This window comes from Rhamphochromis longiceps, linkage group LG10 (assembly GCF_057381845.1).
Source record: "Rhamphochromis longiceps isolate RC_006_pf linkage group LG10, R_longiceps_female_GT1.1, whole genome shotgun sequence".
NCBI classification, from domain to species: Eukaryota; Metazoa; Chordata; class Actinopteri; order Cichliformes; family Cichlidae; genus Rhamphochromis; species Rhamphochromis longiceps.
In genome coordinates, this window is record NC_140566.1 from 26,398,683 (window position 1) to 26,415,952 (window position 17,270).

Below are 17,270 nucleotides of genomic sequence, written 5' to 3' on the forward strand. Positions count from 1 at the left end.
ATAGTTGACATGTCTGTACAAACACTGCTCCTCTCATGTAGGCACACTTTGCTCCTCTTCCTCCTCCTGGCTCTACTGTGTTTTGTTGTCTTGCAGTCCCCTGATTCAGCTGCACTGAACAAACATGTAGGCTGCAGTGAGTGAAAGAGAGGAACATCCTGTGAAGATATTTTACAGCTGTAAATGAAAACATTGCAAACAGTGATGTGTGTAGGAAGGAAATTCTCTGTTGTGGCAGCAAAAGAAAAAAAAAAAAAAAAGGACAGAGGTGCAGACCCTCTGGCACAGGTCAGAGGTCACTGGCAGAGTCCTTCCAAAGGATCAAAGAATATTCCGTTAGTTTATACAGTGGTGAAAATGACGTTTCAATCATGGCATATGTCAGATGTTCAGTAGTAGTGTTAATTAATTGAAGAGAAATTCGTCATCATAGTTGTTACTTTAGCAGACTGATACCTAGGGCGTATTAAGACATTCTATATTTATATATTTAACCTAGTGAAACGTGTTCAGTAAGTAATTTTATTTAAGTGAAAAAACACCTCAAACATAAAATATCTGGCTATAGCAACTCTTTTGGGTTATTTTTATTTATATAAGCACACAACAGAAATTGCATCCAAATCCAGTTTGAAAAACACATGAAGACGAGCGAAAAGTGACTTTTGTCATGTTAGATAATTAGCAGTGGAAAGCAAAAAATCACATCATTTACTTGTCCTTAAAAAGCATTCACAAATCCATGGCTCTCGGCTATATTTGCAGTATCATACCACTGCTTCTCAATAGAAAACCAGACTCCATTGGAAAAATGCGTGATTTTAATCAGGCACTACGTTAAACAGCTATGGCAAAGTATGAGAGGGCAGTAGAGGAAGAGCAGAGGGGGCATTGGTAGGGAGAGAGGACAGCTGACAGTTTACTGATAATGTTTAGGTTAATGTTTAGCCTGAGGACAGGCAGCCTTCTACACCTGCCGAGCAGCTTGAGGGCGCCTCCGTTCTGCAGCAACAACTCATCTAAAATGGTGAGTAATGTAGTGACAGGCTTTAGCATTAGCATTAAATAACAGAAGAAACAAACTCCACGTGAGGAAAGTCTGTTTTTGAACACAGCTAAGTGTGTGGGTGCACTCCCACGTGACAAGCCAAGCACCGTTCCGACGTGTAGCCTCCAAAGTACCCAGCTCGCGTCGTTCTATCACGTGAGAAACCGTACGCTGAACTCTACCAGGAAAAATGTAAATACAAACTTTAAGGCGTCCATTTACGTTAAGGCGCAAACGATTAAAGTGTGTAACAGTTTTATGAATTGCTCTTATGCTGTTCTTTAATTCGGCGTTAGTAGTTTTTTAGATTTCTCAGTTAATTTGATCCCTTTGCTTTTTACGTTGGCATTTGGCTCATGTGCAATAGAAATGTGAGCGGGGCGAGGTTGGTATTCATATTATTGCGAAGTTGAGATTAACTGTATATTAAAAGTTAACCATCACATTTATTTATTATTTTAGCCTGTGAAATGCCTGCATTTTGTACGCTTTGTTAGGGCTTGGTTGAGACTTTTAGAGTAGGGCGGGGCTTGAGTGGAGTCCCGTCCAAATCCGTTATTTAAACCAATCAAGTTAGGTCCCTTATGCAGGTTACACCCAGGTAAGCCTGACCTGTTGTCCTGGAAAGGACGGCGTTAACGTTCATTTTTGGGTCTAGACCGCCACCTTTTGGACGCAGCGTGAATAGCAGTCAGAGAACTCCTAATACTAAGCATGTGTGTAAAGGTTGAATCAGCACTTTTCATTATAGTGCAAGAAATTTTTTTTTACAAAAAACGTGATTTGTCCTTTATAATTCCAGGGCTAAAGAGTTTAACCGTAATATGATTTTGTCCAGTCATCAGACTCACACTGGCTCTCCCCTGAAGACCGGGAGCAGCTATTGGTCGAGCTCAGGGCCACAGGCTGGATGGAGGTGGAGGACCGTGATGCCATCTTCAAAGAGCTTCACTTTAAAACCTTTAATCAGGTGTGTGTATTTATGTTAATATAGTAATTAGCTTTGTTGAAGTCTTAGATCTAATTAGGGATCTATGACTTAGAATTTTATATTTTTTATATTGCTGTTATTTTTTTCATCACTTCCTTTGATTTGAGTTTAGACCTAATTTAGATTATGTTTATGTAAGGCTAGCCATTCATGATCAGGTGCAGTTAGGTGTATCTAACGTCTTCTCCCCTTTCCCTGTCATGCATGTGTGCACTTTTTTCAAAATATGCATAGGTCCTATTCTTGATTTACCACGTATAGTTGAGTTGTGGCGGACTAGTCCACAAATTGCAGGGATGGCGATTCTATCACTGTCTTCTTCTGTCCACATTCCCTTGAGCAAAACCCTGAAACTGTAATTGCTTCCAAAGGACAGGCAGGCGCCTCTCTCTGCCACGATTAGTATGCAGTTATGCGTGCAAAAGATTGAACGACAGGCAAAAATCAGCAGCTAATTCGACATCTAGGCACCATTGCATATGGTGATTGAAACTGAAGTGTCTGTTGTCATTAAATCAAGCGCAGGATGTAAGATGCTAAAGGTGTAATAAAAGAAAAGTGCCTCAAAATAACAGTTTTATATAAGTGCTGGGATCACAATATCAGACCACAACAGCCATGCCTGCACAGCTGGATGGTGTGTAAATGGTGTTTCTTTGAATTTGACATAAAGGGGGGGAAAAAAGAAACATGCACATCTATTTCTGTCTTAGTGGTCTTTTTTTATTCCAGGTGGCCAGTAGAGTCTGGGATGAAGCAGTCATTTTTCCAGTTTCTGTAGCCTTGAAAATCTGTTCACCTATAGGAGGGTTGTTGCACGCTGCCAGATGCATGCCCAAAGTGTTGATCGGAAACTCATAATTTCAGCTGTGATTCTGGTAGCATACTGAGCATAAAATTGTGATATTGAAATCAGTAGTCAGACATGTCTCCACAGGTTATAACTGTGTCAAGTTTCAGCATTTTTTCTGAAGTACTTATGAATGACCTAAGACACCAAATGTGCAGGATAATAACATCTAGGGCTTGGTATTGTTTAAAAACAATACTGTGATTAGCGTTCTTCGTGTCAGTGTCATCGTGTCATCAATGAACTATTATTTGGTTGTTATGCAATATCTCTGACTTGGTTTACGTGAGACTGAATTATAGAAATTTTGTGGTTCAAGAAAAGACATGAAGTTGCAGGAAAAAGTTAGTGATTTAAATAATATTACGTCCCCGGCCTGGGGTAACCTGGATGTAACATGAGGTGCAGCTACCCACACCAACCACACCGAAGAAAAGGCCAGAAACAAACAAAAGACAAATCTCCAACTTAAACTCATAACCAATAAACAAGACAAAAATGGTTCAACAAAAAAGTTTTCTTACTCCTGCTACTGCTGCAGTGCTCAATATATATACAGTGTAATAGTCAAAATTATTTACAAATCTATTTATGAACAAACTGGTTTGTAGCTTGCAGTAATACAAAGCACACTGCTCAGTCCATTCTACTCACTAACAGACATTCAGATCAGATTCCTCATACTTAGCAAGTATATTTTTAAAAAAAATGTATTTAAATTAAAACACTTTTCCCTCCAATTACATTGTGGTTTCGCGCCTTATACTCTGCTTTTTCGTTTTCTCAACAAAAACTACAATTTTAAATAGAAGCAGTGCCCGTGTTCTTATAATTCCACCAAACTTGCCAAACAGTGCATCTGTGTTTAATATTTACTGAAAAAGGGAAGCTGAAGAAAACCTTGCCTTAAAAACTGTTATGATTCCCATTGGGGAATATTATTCAAAGAATAACTAAAACAGACCATGAATCCAAACAAGCCCTGAATGCCAGATTGTTACTTTAGTCTAGAGACACTTTGAGGCAGTGCTCAGGACGTTCAGTGACACCAGGATAGTTTAATTGCACATGTTGCAGAGGTCTGTTCTTTATATAATTTGTGCCACTATCCATAAAAACCAGCATCCATCCTTTGAATATTTATCACGAAGTGTTTAAATTTTAAGTGCTTCTAAAGACACACAAGGACACAGTGCAAGGATACTTTGGGATGCTAATCAGAGTCAACAGTAAAGTATGGTAATATTTGAGTAGGGCGAATATGCCGGGCGGCGGTGTAATCCTTTATTTATCCAGATAAAAGTATCATTAAGATACCCAACCATGAGGGCATCTGAAGTTACACCAAATACAATGCATAACAATATAATGCATAAAGAAACAAATACACCTAGTATTCCATACAGACAAGTGAACCTGATCATGTGAACCATGTGCAATAACAGGATGGCGGTTAGCACTGTTGCCTCACAGTAAGAAGGTCTGGGTTCAAATCCAGCTTGGTCTCTTACTGTTTGCATTTCGCATTCTCTCCTCATGTCTGTCTGCATGGGTTGTCTCTGGGAAATTCCTGCTTCCTCCCACAGTCCAAAGACATGCATGGGGTTAGGTCAACTGGTGTTTCTAACTAAAATGACTCTAGGTGTATAAGTGGGCATGACAGCCTGAGACGCTGAATTGGATAAGTGGAAGAAAATGGATGGATGGAAAAATATGCAGGTACTGTATGAGGTACTTAGATGAAATGGACAGGTGCACATTGGTGGTACAGTTTAGCTCTGAATTTTCAGGATTGCACTGAAAGTAAGTGTTTCATTTAAAATGAATTATGGCAATTTATCAGAAGGTTATTTATAATATTTATATAGTTATTTATAATATTGGTGACTGTGTCTACTGTAACACAGTTCCTGAGAGCTGCCTGGCAGCTGAAACTAGTTCTCTTGCTTCCTGGGGTAAAACAAACATTAAATATTCTTTTCAAAAGTTTTTTGGCACGTCTTGTAAGCAGCTGCTCCGTTCGCTCACTCTGTGCGGGGCGAAGTAAACTGCAGCATCTCAAGGCCACTTAGCGGACTTCCTCTAATCCCATCGTTAGTTGTTTTAGTCCCTAAAATAGTCTGTTTTTACACTTCCCCATGTTTGAAGTCGGAGGGTGAGCGCTGACCTCCCCCATCTACTCCTCCTGGCTCTAAAGCCTCTCCTCTTACCCCGACACGTCAGGCTGCATTACTCTGATACTCGCCAGGAGGCCAGTTGGCAGCAATTAGGGTTTTGATCAGAATGATTTCTTTCACAAACAATCAAATTGGTTAAAATGTTTCATCTGGTTCACAAACCACTAACAACCCCATCATTCCTTCTGCTGTGCATTGCTTTCTCTCTTCTTTTTCTCTTCTTCTTTTTCTCTTCTTTTTTTTTTTTTAAATTCTTACTTGTTGCCACCCTCCTTTCCCCTGTCTCTGCCTTTCAGTCTTTGTCTGTCTCTCATTCCCATTCTGTGCCCCATGTTATTGGGGGAATGAGCTCATGTTGTTCCAATTTTACATGCTGGCAGCTCGCTCTGTCTGTCTGTCTCTCTATCCTTCTTTTTCACCCTCTTTTATTCTCTCCAGACACCACTCAAACTCTCTGATGCATTTTCACAAACTCTCCAGCTCGTTTTTCATGGCTGCTCTTAAAGGGCTTTTACCGAAGGGGAATGGAGATGAGGAGCGACATGCTGGCTGATTTCCATTCGCCACTTATCTCCAAGTGATGGGCTTGAGGAAATCAGATCCCCAAGAGTTTATAATGAGAATAACAAATCCCCTTCCTGTGTATCAAAACACTTCCTCTCCTGATCTCTAGGGGGCGGTAGAGCCATACTCATGCATTGAAGTGAGTACAGCAAGTTGAGCGAATTCATGAGATGCTCAAGAGCTGGAAATGAATTTAAAGGAAACATGGCAGCTGGGATTGCTTCTTTGAGTTTATTTTTCTTTGATTACAGCAAGTGGAAAGTGTTATGATGCCTTTATAAATGGCTCAGGAGTTTAGCTGCGGCGTGTGGGTATACAGTGTGATGTTTGTGGCATTAGTCGGAGGAGTAACTGTGAGTTATTTTTCCTGTCAAGTCCAGTCTGTTTAATGTGCTTTGAGGTGAAATCCTCTTTCTGGAGTCGCTTTGGTCAGTGGGAGTTATTGCAATCACATATAGACGTACGTGTGTGTGTGTGTGTGTGTGTGTGTGTGTGTGTGTGTGTGTGTGTGTGTTTAATACTGTAAATCTGGGCTGGAATTGAACATGTTCTAAGTTGTGGTCGCTGATATTGTTTACACATCAAGCTTTATGTTATGTATGTTTACAGATTACCATCTGCTATACATTTCGGTGGATGAAGTGGAAACTTTCATGCGACACAAGTGAAACGGGTAGCTTTCGGGTGCAGCTTGTATAAGAGAGGGTGAGCTGTGCATGCTCAACTGTTGTGTTGTGTTAGCTGAGGTTGACATCGATGGCATTCCTCCTTCTCCCACAAATATTCAGTCAAGCAGCCCTGGGGAAAAAAAATCACTCAAAAGCTACATTTAGGATAGAGGGGAAAAATGGCCGGTTATTATCTTCAGTCTTTCTTGTAAAGTAAACAAGGGCAGTCTTAACCTAAGGAGGGAAATTTTTAATGGTTAAATATCTGCATCCATAGCATGCTCCACTGTTTTTATTAGAGGGATTAAAAAGCAAATGGGTATGAGCACCAGTGAAGAGGTTATTAAATTTATCAGTGATAGTATTGTTGGCAATTAATGTTATTTTTGGACAATTTTCAATCGTTTTGAAGTTTTCATTCATAAATTATTTTAAAAATAAAAGTATTTATTTTTCATTTATTTAAACAGGTATTCCCATCAGAGATTGAATGTCTCATTTACAAGAGAGACCTGTTTCAGACGAGCATAATAAAATTACAACAGTTAAATAGAAACAGTAAAATAGTAAAATATTGCTCAATGTTTACGCATCTGGTTCATTTCTGTTTTCCACACAAAACATTGCCTTGAATGTTCATTTTAATTGTGCAACATGTTTGTTTGTAATTGTGCAATCATTGATGATTCGGGTCAATTTATTTTATTTATATGGCTCCAAATCATCATCATCATCTTTATTTATAAAGCACTTTAAAACAACCACAGCCGACACAAAGTGCTGTACATTTGAACTAAATAATAAAAATACATAATAAATAAAAAAATAAAAACCAAATGAAAGAAAAAGTAAAACCATTAATTAGTTTTTCTTGTAATTGAATAAATAATTAAGTCACAACAATAGTATTATTAAAACATTTCAATTCAAAGACCTACGATGATATTATTAGATGAAACGAAAACATATAGCAAATATACACATTAAGATAAAGCATTTAAAAGTATTTCCTATCATGTGCTGTATTAAAATATATATGGATTCTGACAGTTTTAGTTAATAGTAAAAGTTAGTAGTAAAATTTATTTAATTGCTGTATGTTTAACTATTTTAAAGGGATTACATATTTACATTATTCACTCACTGCTATCTTGTTCTTATAGACCCCCCCCCCCCCCCTCCCCCCCATATTGGGATATAATACAAACATATTTCACTGGCTAGCTTAAAGTATAAACACTGCATCCACTCCTGCGTCCATCGGTTGCTGATAGTACGCTTATTTTTTTCACATTTCACTTCAGCCTAGAAATGAAAAAGTAATCCTATCTTGAACACATAACATTAGTGGAACTGTAAATGTAAAAGTATAATTTTACTCAAATGCATCAGTAATTACCTGGATTTCATCCCATACATTATTTTTAAAATAATTTTGAAAGGCTGAAAAGACTCCCCTCCTACTCTTGTAACTCTTTTCCTCGGAAACGACTTCAAGCTGCTGTGGAAAATATTTTAAAATTAATTTATTGTTATTTTGAAAAATAGTCACTTCAAATAAAAAAATAAATAAAATAAATTCCGAACATTTTAGTTTTATTTGTGTGAAATTTTTTTTAAGTGTCTGCCATACACAAACAACCTCCCAAGGTTGCCGCAAACAATAACTACATCACAAGCTCTGGGAAAAAACTTCTGGACTTAACTTCCAATTTCGAGTCTGAGGTAGCGACTCTGATTTTTACTGAAGAGTGCAATGCTGTGTTCAGACAGCTGCCTCTGCTCCTGCTCTGCTCTTGGAGGCTGATCCCCCCCTCCCCCATCCCTTTTTTATATTCAGTCAGAGGCTCCCTCTCCTCCAAATCTCCTTCAAGCCTCTGCCTCTCGTTATGGGACTTGGTCTACTTGTGTTGAATAAGTTGTCCTACAACTAAAACTGAGCCCCTGGGTAAACCAAACTCCCAAAGCCATCCTCCTCCAGCTTCACACACACACGCACATGTTTTCGCATACAGGTTAGACTGATGAATTCATTTGCTCATGCTCCATACCAAACAAGCAGGGCCTCTTCTCCCAGGCAAATAGTTGAGCAATCAGATTGGACAGTCTGTTGGGTTGATTTGTCAATTTCCCAGTCAGTCAATATCAATCAGTGAATTTATTTCTTTTTGAAATGAACGTTAATTCCTTTCGTCATGTGTGCTGTATTTATGTAGCACTTTGAGTCTTACTGACCACTTTACACTGCAAGCCACACCCATTCATACAGCCCTTAATGTTTTTATAACCTCAGCGTCTTCCTGTTACAGATAATATATTGTGGGCAGTTATGACGCTTTGGTGTCTTGCCCAAGGACATTTAAACTGGCGGATTGGTTGGACAGCGAATCAAATCACTGACCTGCCAGTCGACCTTCTAGACCTTCCAGATACCAAAAGATAATCAGTTTCCACTTCAGTCGTTACATCCAAGAAGCTGGAACTAGTGAATGGTTGGTTTCCTTGATACATGACTTTGGTGATCTATTATTTCAGCCACCTTTAAGTGGACTCGGGAGTATCCCACATTTCTTGACTATTGTTTGGACGCGATGATTCAGGGATTTGCCACCCTTCAAAGAGTTTAGGCAGTGTTTTACATTCCACCGGATGGGGAGAAAAAAGGAAAGCTAACAAGAAAATGTTATAATTTGTTCAAATGTTTAGAGGTATGCACACAGATTTGCATATACAACTCCTACACTTGTCCTCAGACGAGCAAGAAGCCAATTAATCGGCTCAGCGGTGTTCAGTTCCCACCTTCAATCTCCAAAGTGAAACTTTCCCTGGGAACCAGAGGCATCCTGCGTTCATCCCATCCTGTGAGAATAGCTGGAGGGAAGCCACAAGGTGTGGCACCCAAGCGGAGGTGGTTAGATAATCTGGCTATCAGACCTTGGGTAAAGTAAGATGGCCCTGACGTCTGCCGTCTGTTGACAAGCCCAATGCCTTTTTGAGCCCTCGCTACTAACCCCCGCAGTTAATGAGGGGTTTGCATAAGTTGGCCTTAACACCATACCTGAGCGTTACGTGACACTCGTTACAAAAAGGAGCTGAGTTGTGTGTGAAGAGTTGTAACACATGATATTAGTCACTAAATGAGCGTCAACACTGGCAGAGAGTCAAACTGAAACCCTGCTCTGCTTTTCTCAACTTTAAGAATCTTAATTTGAGAAGATTAATACCGCTGATGTTACACTTGCCCAGCAGAGCTCTCTCTCTCTCTCTCTGACTACATGAAAGAACTTCACAGCTGGCAGCTTTGCTTCATAATTACTTGATATTTTGCTTTAAGTTACATGTCAACTCAGCGGGCAGCCCACGTCTGGCCAGCTGGAAGCTCGTGAAGAGCTGTTTGGGGAAAGAAGAGAAATGAGGTGTGGTCATCATCATTATCATCACCACCACAACCACCGCCATCGAAATCACAGCTTTCTTCGCTTGCAGAGGAGCGAAGGTTTTCCAGGGGGCTAACGCTGACGCGGGTGATGATGGGGCTAGCGAAGTAATCATCGGGTAGTCACGGCGGTGTGTAATGGAGGAGAGCGGCTCGTCTTCCTGTGCGTGCGTGTTGGCGAATACTCGCGCATATGCCGAGGAGGCTTGTGTGTGTACATTTGTGCATGCACCAGTGTGAAAGTGTGTGTCTGTCAGAGGCTAGTAAGGGTGGGCACAATCTGCATGCACTTAGTCCTGGCAAAGCAGTGCAGGCGTTTCTAAGTCCTTGGACCGCGGGGTGGTGGAAAGCCGATCTGTAAATAACAGACACATGTGTTTGAAACTGAGTCCTGTATTCCAGCCCAGAGCCGCAATGAGAGGGAGAACACCACTCCGCTCCGACGTCAAATTGTCTCATCCAGTGTTGTATGACAATCATGCTGTAATAGCACCAAAATGGCTCCTCAAAAGAGTGTGTGTGTGTGTGTGTGTGGAGGGGAGAGGGGCATAGTGGCGGTCTGCTGTCGGGTGTTTCTGATTATTTGAGATGGGGGCCTGCATAATGTCACGTCAAATTATGTGACTCTGACAGCTACAGCTTGTTGGGCCAGTTGGAGAGAACTGCTGGCTGGCTGGCTGAGAGGATGGATAGCCGACTAGCTGGCTGACCTGTTGGCTCGAGAAGTGTGGCCCGTACAATACAAATGGGATAAACAAAGCACTTTGAGAGGCCAAGCCCTTGACCTCTGCTGACACGAGACCTCATCTGGGAGTTGAGGATTGGTTTTAATTTCTGTTTGGCCCAAGTGGAGGGTGTTGAGATGACCTACAGATGACGGACAGGCACAGCACTGTCACTTTGCCTGTATTGTTTCCTCATGCTCTGTTTACTGCCCCCAAGGGAGCACTGTCTGTTGAGAAAAGGCTGATGTAGGGCAGGATTTATTTTCTGGATTCACTATTTCAGGTTATTTTGACATTCAACTCCAATTCATTTGTAGCGAGAGATTACTGCTTTTATTTAATTTTTTTTCTTGTTTCTCTCCATTTTTGTTTCTTTTATCAGGCTTCATGATACTTAACAGTCATCTTATGTTTCCCATTCCCTCCAAATGCTCTTTGGTTCATTTGCACATCACTGACAGCTGAATGGGGACAGGAAATGTCTTGGAAAGTGTGACAATACTTATGATAAAAGCAGTGCAGCTTCCATGTTATACAGCACTTTTCAAGCTTGGGTTATCAATATAAACTAGTCCGGTTTAGTGCAGTTTCAGTTGAATGAATTAGGGGTAAACAAAATGGATGGATGGTTAGATAATTCAAAATACATTGTTCTTGATCATTGGCAAACGTCATGATACTGTTTAGCTGTTGCAGGATTAAAGTTATGAAATCTGCATTTACATTTGATGATTAAAATCCTTGAATTTACTAAACAAGAAAAAATAAATACTTGCAGAGGGATTCATTCCTATTGTTTATAATCATTTTAGGCTGTTGGAAACAATGCTAACATGACAAACCTTTCTTTTTAAGAAGTTGCTTAGTTGCATGTTCACCAGTGAAACCATTTGTCATGCTTTTAATTTTTGTTAGCTTGTCACATTTTTACACATTTGCAAATAAATTGATCGTTTCTATGTATTTTATGTAAGTCTTCAGTGAAAATAAGACTGCTAATATTTGTGGTTAGCAATAACTTTAGCATAGGATTGATGAAGCGCAGGCGGCGAGCATGATCAGTAAACGCACACCTACATGTCGTAGCTGTCTGCCGCCAAATGGGGACGGTGTCAAAGATATGTGGAACAGCTGGAAATGTAAGCTACTCGTGTTTGTGTTTGTCCTGCTGTTGATCCTTTAGCTTAGCCCCTGCTATAGAGAAGACGGAAGTCACACAAAGAACTCGTTGTTTTATTTTTTCTCTTCTCGGTGAACTCTGTTCTGAGTAGTGTCCTGTTGGACACTGCGGTGTTGTGTAGTTTTAGTGAAAAGCTGCCTGAAGGCACTAGAGGACATTGTAGTTTTATGTACAAGTTGTGGCAGTGCACAGGGAGAAGAGGAAGAAAGATGAGCTGAAGCTTCTCCAGCTTGTATTTTTTTGCTTTTATTTAAAAGCGTAGGATGCTATACATGCATGCTTGTCTCTTTACGGTACCAGCATGGTACTGGGCTGGTAGCCTATAGGTGCTCCAAAAAGCTTTACAGATCCATGTGTATATGTTTGTAGCTGTGTACTGTCATTTGGCCTGTTGTTGTTCATGTTTGTGCTGTTGTTGGGCTTTTAGCTTAGCACCTACTGCAGAGAAGACAGAAGTCATTTTAGACAACAAAACTTCTTTTTATTGGAGTGAAATTGAGTGTTAAAAAAGTTCATTGCCCATGCCAGTCATTGATTCTGCTTCTCAGGTGTGTGTGTGTGTGTGTGTGTGTGTGTGTGTGTGTGTGTGTGTGTGTGTGTGTGTGTGTGTGTGTGTGTGTGTGTGTGTGTGTATTGAATTATTTTGGTGTTTCTGTTGAAGCTAGCTTTTTCGCCAACTAAGACAGCATTGTTGAGTTTTTAGAGTGTACATCAGTGTGTTCTTTCAGCCTTGCTATTGAATGTATGCATAGCAAAGTGCTATGCTAATGGACACAAACATTCATGAGCACAGTTTTAAAAGCTGTGTAGACTGAATTTCTGTCATCTTTCTCTCTTTGAAACAAAAAGGTACTCAAGCTGAAAAACCCACTTGTGTACAGTATAAGCTAGTTCCTACCATAAAGGATTTACGTAGCCACTGTAATGTACATATTGTTACTATACACTGTGTTTCCATCAGTTTTCTAATGCCACACATTTCCACTCTTGAATGAGAGTGTCAGCTAACACTAGCAAATTTGGTTACCATTCTTAAGTTGTATTTTTGTAAGTAACAAATTGAAATCTGCCAGTTATTGTGAAGTAGCTAAATAGCAAAATACCAGAACTTCATTTAGCAAAACTCAAGTAGAAACCATTTTTTGTCAAATAAATGCATTAAAACTGCTTTATGAGGTCCCTACAACACAAATGCAGTGGAGCAGACCAAAGGTGAGGTGTGACAGCAGTTGTCTGTGTTAAAGTGGCCACACCCCCAAATCTAGTTTCCAGATAGATGAGTTAGAGAAACTGTCTATAGAGCCCTAAACACTTTCTATACTAGGCTGTGAATGTCTACTCTTAAATTCTGCTGTAAAATTGGGCACTTTAACATTGGATTGTATGGGGATCAATTCACTTTTGGAGCAAGCCTCTAGTGGACACCAGAGGAACTGCAGTATTTGGCACTTTGCATGGTCTCAGCCAACATCTTGTGTAGTGGAAACCCTAATACCAATGATGGTGTCAAAAAAGAAGGAAAAAAATGTTAGCCTGAAGAATGAGTTATAAACATTCATAGACCATGTTTAATCAGTCGGAAGTATCTTAAAATACCACGAGATGACTTTTTTGTTCTATAACAAGGGACAGATTAGGAAGGGAGTTTCTGAAAAAGCACAGTGTTTTGAACTGGGACATTGTGCAGGAACCAAAAGTGTTAACACAGAATCCTTTTACCTGTCACTTAATGTTCCTCAGTGGTATATTAACCTGAAGTCAGCCCTTAGAGGGAGAAGACATGTTTGGACAACACCTGACATGACAGGCTGCTTAGCAATCTCCATTAAAGCCAATGAAAACTGAGAAAAAGCAGACCGCCCGGCTCTCTAAATTGGTGCCAGTGAGGTCAAGTTGCAGGAATATGTCAATTACTTAAATTGATCGGGAGACGGTTTCCTTGATAACCAATTTGATCAAGCTCCTGATCGTGTTACATGCATAGCACTACACGTGAATTGAGCAGGCTGTCTCAGAAATTGGTTACAACACACTAAAAAGGCTAAACGCAATTTCCTCTTTGAGGCTAATTCTGTTTCGTCATGTCAGGTGGTGGATGGGGCCACAGCCATAGCATGTAAACAATGGCATTTCAGTTGATTTAATTAGGCAGAGAGGAAGCATTTAGGGGCTTAATTGAGATTGCAGTGGGAAATTGCTCTGAAATAGGTCTACCTGATTCTTTTTTTCTTCTTTTTTTTCCCTCTCCTCACAGAGAGCATGACGAGGGATTTCACTCTCCTCTTTGTAGATAATTAGAATAACCGTAATCACTCCCTGGATGGCCTGTGATTGGAGCGAGTCACATGCCAAACTTATGAAGAGTGTGTATGTTTCTCGGTGTGTGCATGCATGCTCTAAAGTCCTTTTGTGGTTGTGGAAATTGAACACATGCATCCAAGAGGACCTTCTATATTCAGAAATCCGTCTTGTACTTCTCCCCGCCTCAGATGGCAGTATTGCACTTTATTAAGCTTTGGATTGACATTATTTTATTTATATAGTATTAAACTTTTTTATTCTGTCCTAACATGGTTCTCTATTAACATTGTGTTTTAATTGTTGTACCACATTTTGTGACCTTTATGTCAGTGAATGTGCTATATAAATAAACGTTACTTACTTTATTTATTATTTATGAAACTTCACATTTAACTTATTTCAAATTTGATGACAGAGCCCTTTAAACACGCCCGCTATATTTTCTAATCAATAGTTCTGTTGAAGTGTTACAATTTTGCAAGATTACTTACAGAATGATTTGTTTTCACTAATTATGTGTATACTGTTAACATTTATTTATTTTAATTTAGATTTTGACCATTAAAAATGCAGGAGTCCTTTTCTGTTTGTTATTCTGATGACTTTGCTTTTAGCAGAATTTGTACATCTGAACATTTGATCATCTTTTTGTATTTTTTCCATTTATTTATTTATTTATAAAAAAGTGGATCAAATTTAATGCAGTGTATTAATCACTTTGTGCTTAAAAACATGCATTTTGAAGCATGCTCGCAATAAATTCAGCCATCATTTTATTTTCCCCCTAACAGGCGTTTGGCTTCATGTCACGGGTGGCTCTGCAGGCAGAGAAGATGAACCATCACCCAGAATGGTTCAATGTTTATAATAAGGTAACAGGGACTGGAGATTCATTTACAGTGCTGTGTTTATTTACTGTCAATTAGAGTAAGTGCATCTTGCAAAATCAATAGTGGTTTGTTTGATTTGTTGCCATATTTGCAGTTTTGTGGTTTGTTAATAACAAATTAGACACACTGCAACTGATCTTGTATAAAGCCTGATTTATTTATTTATTTATTTATTTATTTATTTATTTATTTATTTATTTATTTATTTATTTATTTATGTCAAACGGTTATCACTGGCCCATAGCCAGGCTTTCACACACTCCTTATGCAAAAAGAAAAAGGAAGAGAAAATCAGGTTCACACTTTACTCCCATAGTTTTTTTTTTTTTTGTTTTGTTTTGTTTTTTTTTGTGAAAAGCTCTGCAAATATGTCTGCCTTCCTTCACAGCCCCAGCACTAACACAGGCTCTCTCACTTTCCCTGCCTCACAAATAAAGTAGTGGTTGATATGACAAACCCAGTCCCTGAAAATCTCTCAGCATTAGGCTGTAGCCACTGAGTTACTGTGTGGCGGACCGGGCCGCTCTGGGAGGAATGCTGCTCCTAATCCACTCTTTATTAAAGTCTCTGTACAATGGTGCAACAGGTCTCTGGGCCCCCACAGCACTTTCCACCAGACACTTACACATAAATCCCACACCGACTGAGGTACAGCCTCGACAAAACAGAAGCTGTATGCTGAGCTGCTGCTAATATTCTCTAAAATTCACTCTAAACCTTCTGTTCTGTTTTGGTGGTTGTCAGTTTTAAGGGTATTTACAAAAAATGTTTTTGGAAGCCGGGGGGGGGGTCAAACTGCTGCAGGAAAGGAGTAGTTATCACAGTTTATGTCAAATAAAACTATAATGTGTATCACAATATGTACAAAGTTTCACATTTTGTAAAGTATGATTAGAGAGTGGTTTTTAGGAGAGTATTGTTTGACAGCAGCAGGAAGTCTCAGCGCCTGTGGGCAGTTTGCTTGAGTTTGTCATCACAGAAATGTCACACAGAGACCAAAAACCAAAACCTGTATTCACTGGCTGCAAGTGGCAAACCACAGCACAGCTGGGAGCACTGCACGCTGTAGTTACACCTACCAATACACAGGAAGGTCACATTATATTTCCACCAGAATGTGCAAGAGCTGTCACAGAACTAGGTGATAGTTTTAATATTTTTTTCCAAGGTTGCACAACACTGGATGCGACACATAATGCACTGAAAGCTGTGTCTAGATGGCCACACATATGCTATCTGATTTGTACCTTGTACTCTTGAATACAGACTGGAAATCAAAGGTGGACATAATTACTCTAACATTCCCCCCTTTAGACTGTGACCAGCATTTTGACTTGAGCCTAATAGCTTATACAACTGGAGCCAGACGCGCCCATATTTGGAAAACGGGGTGATTCTAATTAGATTAGTATATTTTTACAGGTAAAACCATGGTATTTAATTTGACAAAACTGTATATTGGTTCAGTTAACCACAGAGCAAGCCATATTATTTGTCCCATAACTGATGACTCCAAAAGGCGCCACCAAAACAAACAGTTGCGAGAGCTCCTGTTTAGTCACTCGAATGAATAAAGGCAAAGCCTGGTGATGCAGATAGGCGCCGGCACCTACCTGTCAAAGTGACCACAGTCCTAATAACGCAAAACCTTGAGCTATACCACAATTTAAAAGAATGGAAGGTTTTCTGAAATGACAAAGAATGTAATTTTATTGGATTTTTTTTTTTTTGCAACTATTAAACTCTTAAAAGTTGTTTTTAGGAAAATATTTTGATCATGTTGTCATTGCCTTGTGATTGACACTAACATGTATATGTCTTCACAGGTCCAAATTACACTGTCTACACATGATTGTGGAGGGCTGTCAAAACGGGACATCAAAATGGCCAAATTTATTGACAAAATTTCACTTTCCATGTAGTTTTTTTTTTTTTTTTTGTCTTTAGTCTGCAATCTGTCACAGCCTTTGTAGATACACTGATTTTAGTTTCAACTCTTTAAAAAGACGACTGCACTACAGAGTTAAATGTATTTAGTCTTTCACATGTGCATATCCTGCTTCTGATTTTTGTCCCAAATAAAATCTGTCAAAATAAAATAAACATTTTACACTGTTTACAAATGTTCTTGTTTCATCTCTAATTGTTTTAAAATGATGCAGTGTATCTTGAATTAACACTGTATGAAAGCTCTTTGGTTTAGATTTCCCCAAAAGTCAGAGACTGGAAAGGTATCACTGAGTGATTTTCTCATATGGAATTAAAATGGATCGTGATTGGTCAGCAGTACTCTGTCAAGTTCTCACCAGTGAGCTTTTACATGTGAGTCCATCAGATCACATGCTCTCCTTTTGTCACTTGATCGTGGAAGGGGTCAAAGTCAGTAGGAAGGGAATTAATTTGATTTGCGATTTTGTAAAGGCTGAACTAAATTCAGTGC

At 39.4% G+C, this 17,270-nt stretch overlaps 1 protein-coding gene across 1 annotated transcript; it reads left to right on the forward strand.

Annotated features, from left to right (window-relative positions):
• Positions 1-869: 869 nt before the first annotated feature.
• LOC146661027 (pterin-4-alpha-carbinolamine dehydratase 2) lies at positions 870-16,948 on the forward strand. Its single transcript, XM_085421124.1, has 4 exons — positions 870-1,027; positions 1,887-2,018; positions 14,732-14,812; positions 16,657-16,948. The coding sequence occupies exons 1-4, from the start codon at positions 929-931 to the stop codon at positions 16,750-16,752; spliced, it is 408 nt and encodes a 135-aa protein (XP_085277250.1). The 5' UTR covers positions 870-928; the 3' UTR covers positions 16,753-16,948.
• Positions 16,949-17,270: the final 322 nt, after the last annotated feature.

Bases quoted from the DNA above. Each gene is read 5' to 3' on its own strand.
- LOC146661027 (XM_085421124.1), top strand. From the start codon at position 929: ATGTTTAGGTTAATGTTTAGCCTGAGGACAGGCAGCCTTCTACACCTG. The intron at 1,028-1,886 runs GTGAGTAATGTA...GATTTTGTCCAG, and splicing joins GCAACAACTCATCTAAAATG to TCATCAGACTCACACTGGCT. The intron at 14,813-16,656 runs GTAACAGGGACT...ATGTCTTCACAG, and splicing joins GGTTCAATGTTTATAATAAG to GTCCAAATTACACTGTCTAC.